Genomic DNA, 14,161 nt, shown 5'->3' with positions numbered 1-14,161 from the left:
GCCTCCGTTTGTCACGCGGAGAGAGGGCGGCGTCGTGCGAGAGCGGGGGGTGTGGTGTGAGGTGGGTGTCATGTGATAACTACCTCTCTGGCCTTTCCGTGTATGTCCTATGAAGAAGGTCCATTGCCCGAAACGTCACCCATTCTATACTTGTTTTGTCTCGTCAAAGAGAAACGGATGTTGCGATTGCGGGTGTTGAGAATGGACGCCGTGCGAGTCCTGTTCCAGAGGGTGTAACGTGATTGTTGTGTTGGTGAGTGTAGTTTGCTCATTCAGAGTGGTTGATGTGAGCGGTTGTAGTGCCGATAGGTGGCGCGTGCTTGTGGCGAGAGCGGCTGTATGGCGAGTGGTGGTTGTGTGAATGTCTTGGCTGTCGTGTATGCGAGTGCTGTCTGCATGGAGTCTTTGTGAAGCGCGACTTTGTCTCACCACGACTCCGAGTCAAGGGCGCTGGTTGTTTGTGGGGACCCCAAAGGATCCTGGCTCCCCTCGCCGCCCTCTGAGAATCCGGGGTCAGGGGCCATTGCGGGCGCCCTAATTGGTAATTGGAACTTAATATCGTTTCAATAGAATCCTGGTCAATTAATAACGCGCAGGGGACAGAGTCCAACACTGCGCTCTCCCAAGCGTCTCTCTCTCTCTCTTGAGTTGTCTCTCTAGCCGGTCTCTCCATCCACCATCTCCATCCATTTCGCCAGCGTCCCATCCATCCATCGCTTCATCTCTCCACCCATCTGTCTCGTATATCACTCCGGGACCCCCCTCTCTCGCTCTCCATCCATCTATCCAGCCATCTCCAGCCATCTCCATCCATCTCCCCAGCCAGGCAGTGTCTCCTCCAGGAACCCAGTCTCCTGCTCCTCGCCACGTCTGTCAGCTCGGAGCCATGGTGCAGGTGAGTCGACTGAGCTGGTACTGGGACATGGGACCAGCGATCCGTGATCTGTATCCAGAGATCTCGGGTCTCTGATTCTGACGTGCGGACCCCAGTGACCCAGCAGTGGGGAACCCGAGAATGGCGGCTGTGGTTGATGATCGCTCAACGTCACGTCTCCTGCTCCGTCTGTGCTTCTGGATGATTTCTCTGACGTCTGCTTGGATTCGCTTTCATCTGCCAATGTCGCGCTTTTGAACATCACCCTGATGACAAGTTGCAGGCAGGGGTGGTGAATAGTTTACTTTGGGCACCTTTTGCAGCATCGGAATGGGAATATTTATTGAGACTGGAGGAGGAATCCGGTGAGCTGTGAAGCTCTTGGTCACAGACGTCAACAACAAACAACAACAACACGACGGTGCAAAATAGAGAAAAGTGTCAACAAGTCACCCACTCGCTCACCTACTCACCGACACCCACTCACCCACCTACTCAACTCACCCACCTACTTACCTACTCACCTCACTCACCTACTCACCTCACCCACTCACCTACTCACTCACCTACTCACCTCACCCACCCACTCACCTACTCACTCACCTACTCACCTCACCCACCCACTCACCTACTTACTCACCTACTCACCTCACCCACTCACCCACCTACTCGGCAGTCGATCGGCCTGCAACTGGCTGCATGGTGATCGAGACGTCTCAGGAATGTAGCGAGTTCAATAGAAAATGCAAGACAGACCTTTAACAGAGCTCAGAATGTATGGATATTGTGCACTCGTGAAAACCTCGATTATAAATGTACGTACGTGTACTTGACTACATTTAGTTAAACACGAGATTTGTTGCAATGTGGAGGGTTTGTGAGTTCGTCGTTACCCGTGACACCGCTCGCAGCGTGCTGGGACAAGCGCTGTTAGCGAGCAGCACCCATGAAGGCCGGCACGAGGGGGTGGGTGGCCACGCCCGGCCGCCTTTGTCTCCCCAGTGGCGATGTTTATACACCGCACCAGGTACTCAATTGAGGCCGAGTGGACCTAGAGGAGTCCCAGGACCGCTTCAGATAATCGTAACAAGCCTTGACCGTGAGTGGTGCAGATAATCATCACTGGTGTTGACCTGGTTAAATTAACTCACCGACTCACTCGCCCGCCCACCCACCCACTCGCCCACTCACTCATTCACTCACTCGCCCACTCACTCATTCACTCACTCGCCCACTCACTCATTCACTCACTCGCCCACCCACTCATTCACTCACTCACTCGCCCACCCACTCATCCAGCCAGATCACTCTTGCAAAATGGATTATCATGGCAAGAGCGCTTCAGATATAATCATCATCATCTGAACGGTTCAGATAACCATAAACGTCGCCTCCCGCCCCCCTTGTAAGTTGTTTCGCAAATACGTCGTCACTTAATTAAGACCGCTACCTGATTAGCGTCGTCTCAAACCGCACGAACGGCGCGGACACCGTAATCTGTCCTTTTTCGCAGCTGTCGCCTCGGGCTCCGCCTCCACCTGCGCTGTTAATTGCTTTGATTTGACGTCGCTTCGACATTGGTCGTCGGAACTTTTCGTCGGAACGCATCCCCGACGTGAACCGGGGATTCACTGCGACCCTCACCGCTGTTGGGTGGCCGTGAGCGGGGATCGAACTCGGGCGGCTCGGTCCGGAGCGGCAGCGCGCTCCCCGCTGCACTGCCACACGAGACGCACACGACACAGCGTCGAGTTTTAAGTATTTAATCAAAATAGGCGCATTCCTACACTTATAATACAGGTGTTTTTTAGGGGGGGGGGGGTAGATCACGCAAAAATATAAATGTGTCGTTAAACCCGCCACCACCCGACGCGACCAATTGGCAAGGTTTGTCACGTAAACGGAAGGTGCCAATTCGTCACGAGCACAGCACACAGCGGCGGTGTGTTGGGGAGCCCAGCCACGGCACATCGAGTCGCGAAAGCCTCCGCGTGAAACTTCCTCCACTCAGGCGAGCGACGTTCGGGTCCGACGCGACCCCGCGTGGCGTGGCGACGCGAGCCGCAGGGGCGAGCCGCAGAGATGGCGCAGTGGGGGGGCTCTGGTGGGGCAACTGCCCGTCGTCTCAGTCGGTCATCCCAGCTGGGGTCTGCCCCGTGACTCGCTGCTGCCAACAGCGAGCCTTCAACACTTCACGCGTGACGGACTCAAAGTGGAACAACAACAACAACCGCCGCCGTTCACCACGAAGTGGCCGTGACGTCGCCACGGCGCTTGAACCAGGCTCGGTGCACTTAAGCCACCTCAGTGCACCTAGCCTGGCACAAGCGCCGTGGTGACGTCACGGCCACTTAGCCGTGAACGGCGGTTGTTGTTGTTGACGCGATCCGACAACGAGCCGCCTGCCCCCCAAGAGTCTCCTGGACATCTGTCAAAAACAAAGAGCTTCACGGCTCATCGGATTTCTCCAAGAAAAATCAATAAAGATTCAGATGAGTCTTCAAAGTCTCCCTCGTGTCTGCTGCCCACCCACTACAGCCCCCCACGCCACCCACTACAGCCACCCACGACAGCCACCCACGACAGCCACCCACTACAGCCACCCACGACAGCCACCCACGGCAGCCACCCACGACAGCCACCCACTACAGCCACTCACTACAGCCAACCACGACAGCCACCCACTACAGCCCCTCACGACAGCCTCCCACTACAGCCACCCACTACATCCCCAGGTACCCACCGTAATTCCCGTACCCACGAACCTTTCTCCCCATATCCACGAACCTCCCTCCCCATACCCCAAACCCTGTTCACCCTATCACTTTTAGCTACCGTCATTGTAACACTCATACCCCTTGTAAAGCGCCTTGGATAAAGGCGTTATATAAATATGAGATAAGATAAGATTTAAACTACGCTGCCGAATCATATGCAGATGTTTGTTTTATTAGAGCACCACCCGACGCAGCCGAATAAAGTAGCCACGCGACGAACAAACGCGCCATTAAATGACCCTTGTTTACTGGGCTGTGTCGTCGGGTGGCGGAGGGGTGTACAACACAAATCAAAGACAACGTATTGGTGAGCGGTGGCTACGAATCTGGCCATCCCGAGTTCAATTCCTTCTCACGGCCAACATTCGGCAGCAAATATTTGAACCCGGTCCCGGACCTCCCCTAGGTCGACTCGGCCTTAAGTGAGTACAGCACAGTACACGTTTCTGCGTGTACACATTGGCACTGGGGAGACAAAGGCGGCTGTCCGGCCGTGGTTGTTGGCTACCTAACCACGTCATCGTTGAGTCGTTGCGGCCTTCATACGGACTACTCGCTAACAGGACTTGCCCCACCAGCGTACGAAGGCTACACGGGGGGACCTTTGTCTTTGTGCGCAGGGTGAACGAGGCCACCGCTTCAGCAACTGGGCGCGAACCTTCACGTGTCGCCCAAACCTCTTCTTCACGCCCAGCAGCGAGGCCGAGATCCGAGACGTGTGAACAGCACGCATGCAGCACGCGTGCAGCACGCATATATAACACGCATATGTGGCACGCATATACAGCACGCATATACAGCACGCGTGCAGCACGCATATACAGCACGCATATACAGTACGCATGCAGAACGCATATACAGCACGCATATACAGTACGCGTGCAGCACTCATATACAGCACGCATGCACCACGCATATACAGCACGCGTGCAGCACGCATATTACAACACGCATATACAGCACGCATGCAGCACGCATATACAGCACGCATGCAGCACGCATATACAGCACGCATGCAACACGCATATACAGCACGCGTGCAGCACGCATATACAACACGCATGCAGCACGCATGCAGCACGCATATCCAGCACGCATGCAACACGCATATACAGCACGCGTGCAGCACGCATATACAACACGCATATACAGCACGCATGCAGCACGCATATGCAGCACGCATGCAGCACGCATGCAGCGCGCATGCAGCACGCCTATACAGCACGCATGCAGCACGCATATACAGCACGCATGCAGCACGCATATACAGCACGCATATGTGGCACGCATATACAGCACGGATATACAGCACGCATATACAGCACGCATGCAACACGCATATACTACACGCATGCAGCACGCATATACAGCACGCGTGCAGCACGCATATACAGCACGCATGCAGCACGCATATACAGCACGCATGCAACACGCATATACAACACGCATGCAGCACGCATATACAGCACGGATATACAGCACGGATATACAGCACGCATATACAGCACGCATGCAGCACGCATGGCGGTGGTGGTTGTGGTTGTGGTAATTGTGGTGGTTGTGGTTGTGGTGATTGTGGTTGTGGTGGTTGTGGTGATTGTGGTTGTGGTGGTTGTGATTGTGGTGATTGTGGTTGTGGTGATTGTGGTTGTGGTGATTGTGGTTGTGGTGATTGATTGTGGTTGTGGTGGTTGTTGGTTGTTGTAGGTGCTGGCCCAGGCGCGTGGTGCCGGGCGCCACGTGAAGGTGGTTGGGGCCGGGCACTCCCCCTCTGACATCGCCTGCACCGAGGACTTCATGGTCAGCCTGGAGCGCTTCAACAAGGTCCTGCAGGTAACCCCATCCAGCAGGGTGCTGCAGGTTACCCCTTCCAGCAGAATGCAGCAGGTTACCCCTTCCAGCAGAATGCAGCAGGTTACCCCTTCCAACAGGGAGCTGCAGGTTACCCCTTCCAGCAGAGAGCTGCAGGTTACCCCTTCCAGCAGGGTGCTGCAGGTTACCCCTTCCAGCAGGGAGCTGCAGGTTACCCCTTCCAGCAGAGAGCTGCAGGTTACCCCTTCCAGCAGGGTGCTGCAGGTTACCCCTTCCAACAGGGAGCTGCAGGTTACCCCTTCCAGCAGAGAGCTGCAGGTTACCCCTTCCAGCAGGGTGCTGCAGGTTACCCCTTCCAGCAGGGAGCTGCAGGTTACCCCTTCCAGCAGAGAGCAGCAGGTTACCCCTTCCAGCAGGGTGCAGCAGGTTACCCCTTCCAGCAGGGTGCAGCAGGTTACCCCTTCCAGCAGGGTGCAGCAGGTTACCCCTTCCAGCAGAGTGCAGCAGGTTACCCCTTCCAGCAGGGTGCAGCAGGTTACCCCTTCCAGCAGAGTGCAGCAGGTTACCCCTTCTAGCAGGGTGCAGCAGGTTACCCCTTCCAGCAGAGTGCAGCAGGTTACCCCTTCCAGCAGGGTGCAGCAGGTTACCCCTTCCAGCAGAGAGCAGCAGGTTACCCCTTCCAGCAGGGTGCAGCAGGTTACCCCATCCAGCAGGGAGCTGCAGGTTACCCCTTCCAGCAGGGGGACACTTAAGCCTTGTGACCGATGATCCAGTGTCAATGCGTGGTGTGTGTTGGTGTGGGGTGTGTGGTTGTTGTGGTTGTTGTGGTTGGTGTGGTGTATGTTGTTGCTGGCGGTGGTTGCTGTGGTGTGTGGTTGCTGTATTTGATGTGGTGTGTGTGGTGTGTGTGGTTGGTGTGTGTGGTGTGGATGGTGTGGATGGTGTGGATGGTGTGTGTGGTGTATGTGGTGTGGTGTGATTGGTGTGGTTGACGTGGTTGGTGTGGTGTGTGTGGTGTGTGTGGTTTGTGTGGTGTGTGATTGGGGTATTTGATGTGGTGTGTGTGGTGTGTGATTGGTGTATTTGATGTGGTGTGTGTGGTGTGTGGTTGGTGTGGTGTGTGGTGTGTGTAGTGTCTGTTATTGGTGTGTGGTTGGTGTGTGTGGTTGGTGTGTGGTGTGTGTGGTGTGTGTGGTTGGTGTGTGATGTGTGTGGTGTATTTGATGTGGTGTGTGTGGTTGGTGTGTGGTGTGTGTGTGGTTGGTGTGTGGTGTGTGTGGTGTATTTGATGTGGTGTGGTGTGTGGTTGGTGTGGTTGACGTGGTTGGGTTGGCAGGTGGACCGGGAGTCTCGGCGCGTCACCGTCCAGGCCGGGGCGATGCTGAGTGACCTGAACGAGGAACTCGCGAAACACGGACTCGCCCTCTCCAAGTAGCCACAACCACGCGCCCCACTCACACATCACTCACACCACTCACACCACACACACCACACACACCACACCATACACACCACACACACCACACCACTCACACCACACCATACACACCACACACACACACACCACACACACCACACACACTCCACACGCACCACTCACACATCACTCACACCATACACACACACCACACACACCACACACACCACACACACCACACACACTCCACACGCACCACTCACACATCACTCACACCATACACACCACACACACACCACACACATCACACACACCACACGCACCACTCACACATCACTCACACCATACACACCACACCATACACCCCACACACACCACTCACACCACACACACCATACACACCACCCATACCACACACACCACACACAAAACTCAAACCATACACACCACGACCACCACACTAAACCACATCATACACACCACACCACTCACCCCACTCACACCATACACACCACTCATACCACTCATACTACTCATACCATACACACCACACCATACACAAACACCACACACACCATACACACCACTCACACCCACCACACACACCACACCATACACAAACACCACACCACTCACACCACACCCACCATACACACCACACTGGAGATATTCTCAAGAATCTGTGAGCTGCGCACACAACCCAACCAGGTTAAACCCAACGTGGATCGTAGGCAGGGCAGCCTGAACGTTCTCAAACCAGCGCAGGTGGTCATCCTCCTTCAGAGGGGTCCACGTTACGCAAGCTGAGAGAACGTCGGGCAGCATGTGGGTCGAACTTCTTTAGCGCCGTACGTCGCCAAACCGTGCTTAGCACGCGCGTGGTCGGGAAGACACCGGGGCATCGTGTGGAGTGACAGGCCAGGTAGCCCAACCCCCTCCTTGACCCCCACCCCCCCATGACCCCCCCACCCCCTCCCCCCATGACCCAAACCCCCTCCCCCCATGACCCCCACACCCCCTCCCAGAGGTGGGACAAAGTAATTGTTATGCAAGTCCAAGTCGAGTCGCAAGTCATCAAATTCATGACTCGAGTCTGACTCGAGTCCAAGTCACATGACTCGAGTCCACATCTCATAGGTGGGACAAAGTCATTGTTATGCAAGTCCAAGTCGAGTCGCAAGTCATCAAATTCATGACTCGAGTCTGACTCGAGTCCAAGTCACATGACTCGAGTCCACACCTCTGCCCCCTCCACCCATGACCCCCACACCCCCTCCCCCTATGACCCCCACACACCCTCCCCCCATGACCCTCCATCCCTTCCCCCCATGACCCAAACCCCCTCCCCCCATGACCCCCACACCCCCTCCCCCCATGACCCTCCATCCCCTCCCCCCATGACCCAAACCCCCTCCCCCCATGACCCCCACACCCCCTCCCCCTATGACCCCCACACACCCTCCCCCTATGACCCCCACACCCCCTCCCCCCATGACCCCCACACCCCCTCCCCCCATGACCCTCCATCCCCTCCCCCATGACCCCCACACCCCCTCCCCCATGACCCCCACACCTCCTCCCCCCATGACCCCCACACCCCCTCCCCCCATGACCCCCCCACACCCCCTCCCCCCAGTATCGGGGCGGTGTCTGACGTCACGGTGGGCGGGGTGATTGGCACCGGGACCCACAACACTGGGGCAGCGCACGGCATCCTACCCACTCAGGTGAGGGCGCCTCACCCTCCCACTCCTCACCCTCCTCACCCTCCCACTCCTCACCCTCCCACTCCTCACCCTCCCACTCCTCACCCTCCCACTCCTCATCCTCCCACTCCTCACCCTCCCACTCCTCACCCTCCCACTCCTCACCCTCCCTCTCCTCACCCTCTCACTCACCTATAGCAGTGAGGGACACCCTCTCACTCACCTATAGCAGTGAGGGACAGCCTTGTGTCCGCTCACTGTGCTGCGGCGTGCTCACCGCGTGCTCACCGCGTGTGTCGTGGCCCCGCCGTGCAGGTGTGTGCGCTGTCTCTGATGCTGGCGTCTGGCGAGGTGGTGAGCGTGAGCGCCGAGTCCAACCGGGACCTACTGAGTGCGGCGCGCGTGCACCTGGGCGCGCTCGGCGTGGTGCTCACCGTCTCGCTGCAGTGCGTGGCCGCGTTCCGCCTCGCGCAGCGCACCTTCCCCAGCACGCTCGCCGAGGTGAGCGTCACGCACGCACCGCTGCATGTTGGCTACGTACGGTGCGAAAGAAGTTCAACATAGGTGCACAGGTGAGCGTCACGCGAGCGCGGGTGAGTGAGCGAGTCGCCCCCTGTCTCCCTGCCCACTAGGTGCTGGGTGAGCTGGACACTCACCTCTCGCGCTCCGAGTTCTTCAAGTTCTTCTGGTTCCCCTACACCGACCACGTGACCGTGTGCTACATCGACCGCACCGACCAGGTGAGGGCAGCCGAGGCCAGGGCAGCCGAGGCCACCAAACGCCCCCGTTAGGTTGTGACAGTTCCCGTCAGGCCAGCGAGGATGTCACAGCGCTACCTGCGGAGTGGGCGGGGGCTACCTGGGTGGTGGGCGGGGCTATCGGAGCAGTGTGGGGAGCTACCTGGGTGGTGAGCGGGGTTATGATAAATTAGTGTGGGGGGGGGGGTGATGGAGGGAGGGGCGGCCGGTTCAGAAGTGTCCCAGTTGAGCCCTCCCAGACATTTGTGAGCGTTGAGGTGCGGCTAAGGTGTGGGTCAGGTAAGTCAGTCAGTAAGTCAGTCAGCTTTATTGATCACATACCCATGCACACGTGAGGTACATGGCAGTGATATTTTTTGTTCCAGTGTCGCTCTCTCTCTCTCAGCTTGTGCAAATGAACAACAATGTAAACAGCGGCAACAATATTTTAAAATACGTAAAATTGTATCTTAAAAAACTAAGTAAAATCGCTCTGCAGATGATAAAAGTGACACGTGCATACCAGAAATATGGTCCCCTGCGGGAGAGCTTTATAAATGATGTTGTACCTGTGAGTGGTGCTCACGTTGACCCCCCCCCCCCGCTCCCGTGACCCTCAGCCCATCAAGAACCCCCGCAGCTGGTTCTGGGACCGTTTGGTCGGCTACTACCTGTTCGAGTTCCTGCTGTGGCTCAGGTACTTGTGTGGTACTCACCACCACGCGCCTTGCCGGACCACCGAATACGATATGTTTCATGGAAACGTGTAACGCTCTCGTCGAGAGAGAGGGGAAAGCCTCAGAGGTGACAGGAGGGGGAATCACAGACCAGGAGCGGGAAGGCAGCAGCAGCAGCCATGCGATAAGCCAGTACCATCAATTGCCCAAGCTCTGCGGTCCTCTATCGTTTCAAGTGTTCTCGGCCAAGTAGGGAGTGCTTACACGTGGGAGGAAACCGAAGCACCCGGAGAAACCACCCAAGTGCGAGGGGGCAACACTCTATCCCCATTGCAGACAGAGCAGGTGGAGTGCAGGTGGAGTCCACATCGCGCCATCTCCTGGCGAGCAAAGGGTCCGGCTCCCCCTCGTCGCCCACCCATGGGTTTGGAAGGGGGTTCCACAGCCATCTGTGTGTGATCCACCAACCCTCGCTGCTGCCGCTGCTGCTGTCCCCACACCGCGCTGGGGTACAGGCAGCCGCACCTCCGGTTAGCACGGTTGGCTACGTACGGTGCGAAAGAAGTTCCACATACACGCATACAGCCACGTGCAGCAGCGTAGCCACCGTCACCGCCGCCCGGCTAATGGACACGAGATGAAGATCGTTCAGAATAATTATAATAAAAATGTTATTTTCATTTTATATCGCGCCATTCATGCTGACAGCATCTCACAACCGCTGTTCATGAATTATATATAATGACCACATCCCATATACTGTAAGTGGTTGGCTACGCACGACGCAAATGAAGTTCAACACATATATATACACATACATAGGCTCAACACCGCCCATAGGCTCAACACTGCCTATAGACTCAAAACTGCCCATAGATTAAACACTACCCATAGATTTCGATTTAAAGCTTTCGTGACTGCAGGGATTCATCTTCTTGGTTCTTTCGGTAAAATCACGTAGAAGGGAAATAATAAAATAATAAAAATAAAACATAATAAAATACAATTCTCACGACGTTTCGGCCACAACGCAAGCAGCCGTCATCAAGTGAAGAACAGGTCTGTCGGTCTTTCCGACAGCTCTGCGAGGGTGTTCTGATTGGTGAGGGTGTTGCGGTGAATTTCGGTGGCTGCCTCTACTGCCCACCCCCCCCGCCTCCCCCCCTGCCCCCCTGCCTCCTCCCCCCTGCCCTCCCCCGTGTCTCACGGCAGCGTCCTCGTGCCGCGCCTCGTCCCGTGGATCAACCGCGTGGCGTTCCGCGCGCTCTTCTCGGGGCGCACGGAGCGCGTGGACCGCAGCGACCGCATCTTCAACTTCGACTGCCTCTTCCTGCAGCACGTGCAGGACTGGGCCCTGCCCCGGTGAGATGCCCCCGAGGCGCTCCACCCCCCCCCCACACACAAAGACAAATGATCTGTGCCCCGATGACCCCGTGCCCCGATGACCCCGTGCCCCGATGACCCCGTGTTCCTGTTTGTCCCTGCCTTCCCTGATCTACCTACCGCTGTATCCCCATGTCCTCCTGTCCCTGTAACGCTTGTCCCTGTCCCCTCACGTTCCGTTGTCTCTGTGTCCCCATGTCCACGTGTTTACCCCGTGACCCCGTGTCCTCTTGTGACGCCGTGATCCCCTGTCACCCCGTGTTCCCCTATGACCTCCTTGTTCCTCCGTGTGACCCCGTGACCCCGCGTCCCAGCGAGCGAGCCGGCTGGGCGCTCACCCAGCTGTCGCGCTGGGTGCAGGCGACGCCGGGCCTCCCCGCCCACGTCCCCGTCGAGGTCCGCTTCGCGCGCGCCGATGACATCCTGATGAGCCCCTGTAGCGGGCGAGACTCGTGCTACATCAACATCATCACCTACAGGTGTGTGCGTGTCGTGCGCGGGTGGGAGCGCCTGCGAGCGAGCGGTGGCGCAGTGTTTAGCGCGCTGCGCTGCGAATTCGATTCCCGCTCACGGCCATCAACACCGGCGACGATTATCTTCAGCGATCCTGTGGGGGCCTCCTCTAAGTCGACTCAGCCTCAAATGAGTACCTGGTGCGGTGTGTGAACATCGCCACTAGCGAGACGAAGGCGGCCGGGCGTGGTGCTGACCACCCACCCCCTCGTGCGCCACCGTGCGGCCTGCAGAGGTGCTACTCGCTAGCAGCCCTTGCCCCAACAGCCTGTTCGGGCTACATGAGGGTTCTGTGTGTGTGCCTGCGTGTGAACCCAGGCCCTATAGCCGCGAGGCCGAGCGTGGTGCGTACTGGGCGGCCTACGAGGACATCATGCGCCGGGCAGGGGGGCGCCCTCACTGGGCTAAGGTACAGGACCCCCCCTCCCGTGAGTGGGGTCCCCTGTGAGTGGGGTCCCCTGATTGTCATGTAACGGGGTATCATGCGAGTGAGGTCCCTTGTGAGTGGCGTACTGGGGGGGTAACAGGGCCCCCTCTCTGCCCCACCACGCCCCCAGGCGCATGGCTGCACCGCAGAGGATCTGTCACGCATGTACCCGGGCCTAGAGGAATTCGCTCGACTCCGCTCTCGCCTGGATCCCCACGGCCTCTTCCTCAACCCCTACCTGCAGCGCGTGTTTCCGGGGGCGGGGGGTGAAGAGGGGGAGCAGGGGGACGTGCGGGAAGGAAGGCAGCCTGCCCACTGATCCCAGCCTCATCGTAACCCAGCTATCACTCTCCCCTCTCCGATCCCATCCTCCCATTGATCCCACCTTCATAGTGGCTGATCCCCCTTATCACACCCTCACACGGATCCCCCTGGTCTTGCACTCCAACTCATCCCACCATCACACTGATTCCACCCGCACACTCATCCCACACTGAAATCGGAATCTTAATTTAAATCCGACAAACTTAAAGCTCTTTTTCACAGATGTCCAGTATGGGCGAGTCATAAAGTGACAATAACGAGTCAAGGAATAGTGCACAGCAGTAGAGGACTTTCTCCAGGTCACTGAAGAGACATGGTAGAGGTTTTTGTTGGGTTAGATCGCGTAAACATATAAATGTGTCGTTAAAACCCGCCACCACTCGACACAGCCAACTAGTAAGGGTTGTCACGTAACAGAACGTGGCCAATTCGTCACTAGTACAGCACACCGGTGTGTTGGAGAGCCAAGCCACAACATTTACAATCTGAGTACGACGTTTCGCCAGTAATTACAACTAGCTTCATCAGGCGACAGCCAGATTTGTGGTTAATGTACCTTCGGTAAGTGAGAGGCTGAAAATGTGGGCGAGGGCTTTCTAGACGGGATCTGCCACATCGACAAGTGGGAACGCAGTCAACTCGCCTCCTCCCGTGGACCACGATGTCTCCATCGGTGCGAGCTGAAGCAGTAGGTCCAGTTCAGATATGGGACGAAACGAAAAGTAGAGTCGATGAGACTTTCACTCACGTTTCTTTTTTTTTTGTCAGAGGAAGAAGTGAGAGATGCGATAAATGTTAGTCCGGTGTGTGTTTTGTCAAAGATATATGTCCTGCTGATTTAAATCGAGAATTCAATCCATTGACCCATGGACAGATGGTCCCACGCTCACACTGATCTGCCACCCTCAGCACGCATTCCCCTGGTCTCACTCTCATCTGCTCGTGGTTGTCACTTGAGGCCCTGGCTTCCCTCAATAAAAAATACATATTTCATCCGCCCTGTTTGTTTGTCGTTTGTTGTTGTTGTTGTTTCTTATCGCAGCGCCATGGCCATACTTCATCGCACTTGCCACGGGCATTCGCTGGGAAGCCTTCATCCAGCTGTGGATTGAGAATGGGTCGAACGCGAAGACCGCGTGTTGGGTTGTGATGCGAACGACCTGCACGGAGCGAGCTGCCCGCAGGAGGGACGATGCCCTCACAACCATGGGTCGCCAAACAAACACGAAGAGACACTTTTTGTTCAATGCACTCTGTGTGTGTGTGGTGAACACGAGGCGGCGGGGAGGGAGGGGCTAAGGGACTGGGGGGGCGGGGGGAAGGCGGGGCTATGCGACTGGGGGCGGGGCTATGGTGCTGGGGGGTTGACCGGAGGTGGGGCTATGAGACTGGGGCTATGAGACTGGGGGCGGGGCTATGGGACTGGGGCTATGAGACTGGGGGCGGGGCTATACTACTGGGGGGGGGGGGTTGACTGGGGGCGGGGCTATGAGACTGGGGGCGGGGCTATGAAA

At 57.0% G+C, this 14,161-nt stretch overlaps 1 protein-coding gene across 1 annotated transcript; it reads left to right on the top strand.

The window, feature by feature from the left end:
- The first annotated feature begins 83 nt into the window (after window positions 1–83).
- LOC144717964 (L-gulonolactone oxidase-like) lies at window positions 84–13,640 on the top strand. The gene is made up of 12 exons (XM_078593813.1): window positions 84–895; window positions 4,272–4,367; window positions 5,359–5,484; window positions 6,800–6,894; window positions 8,517–8,607; window positions 8,902–9,087; window positions 9,219–9,326; window positions 9,944–10,020; window positions 11,213–11,362; window positions 11,698–11,862; window positions 12,215–12,305; window positions 12,454–13,640. The coding sequence occupies exons 1-12, from the start codon at window positions 887–889 to the stop codon at window positions 12,640–12,642; spliced, it is 1,383 nt and encodes a 460-aa protein (XP_078449939.1). The 5' UTR covers window positions 84–886; the 3' UTR covers window positions 12,643–13,640.
- Window positions 13,641–14,161: the final 521 nt, after the last annotated feature.

Source organism: Lampetra planeri, chromosome 4 (assembly GCF_965212315.1).
Source record: "Lampetra planeri chromosome 4, kcLamPlan1.2.h2, whole genome shotgun sequence".
In the NCBI taxonomy this organism is placed as follows: domain Eukaryota; kingdom Metazoa; phylum Chordata; class Hyperoartia; order Petromyzontiformes; family Petromyzontidae; genus Lampetra; species Lampetra planeri.
Note: the sequence above shows the minus strand (reverse complement) of the source record. Positions and strands in the feature narration are given on the sequence as shown.

Bases quoted from the DNA above. Each gene is read 5' to 3' on its own strand.
- LOC144717964 (XM_078593813.1), top strand. The intron at 9,088-9,218 runs GTGAGCGTCACG...CCTGCCCACTAG, and splicing joins TCCCCAGCACGCTCGCCGAG to GTGCTGGGTGAGCTGGACAC. The intron at 12,306-12,453 runs GTACAGGACCCC...CCACGCCCCCAG, and splicing joins GGCGCCCTCACTGGGCTAAG to GCGCATGGCTGCACCGCAGA.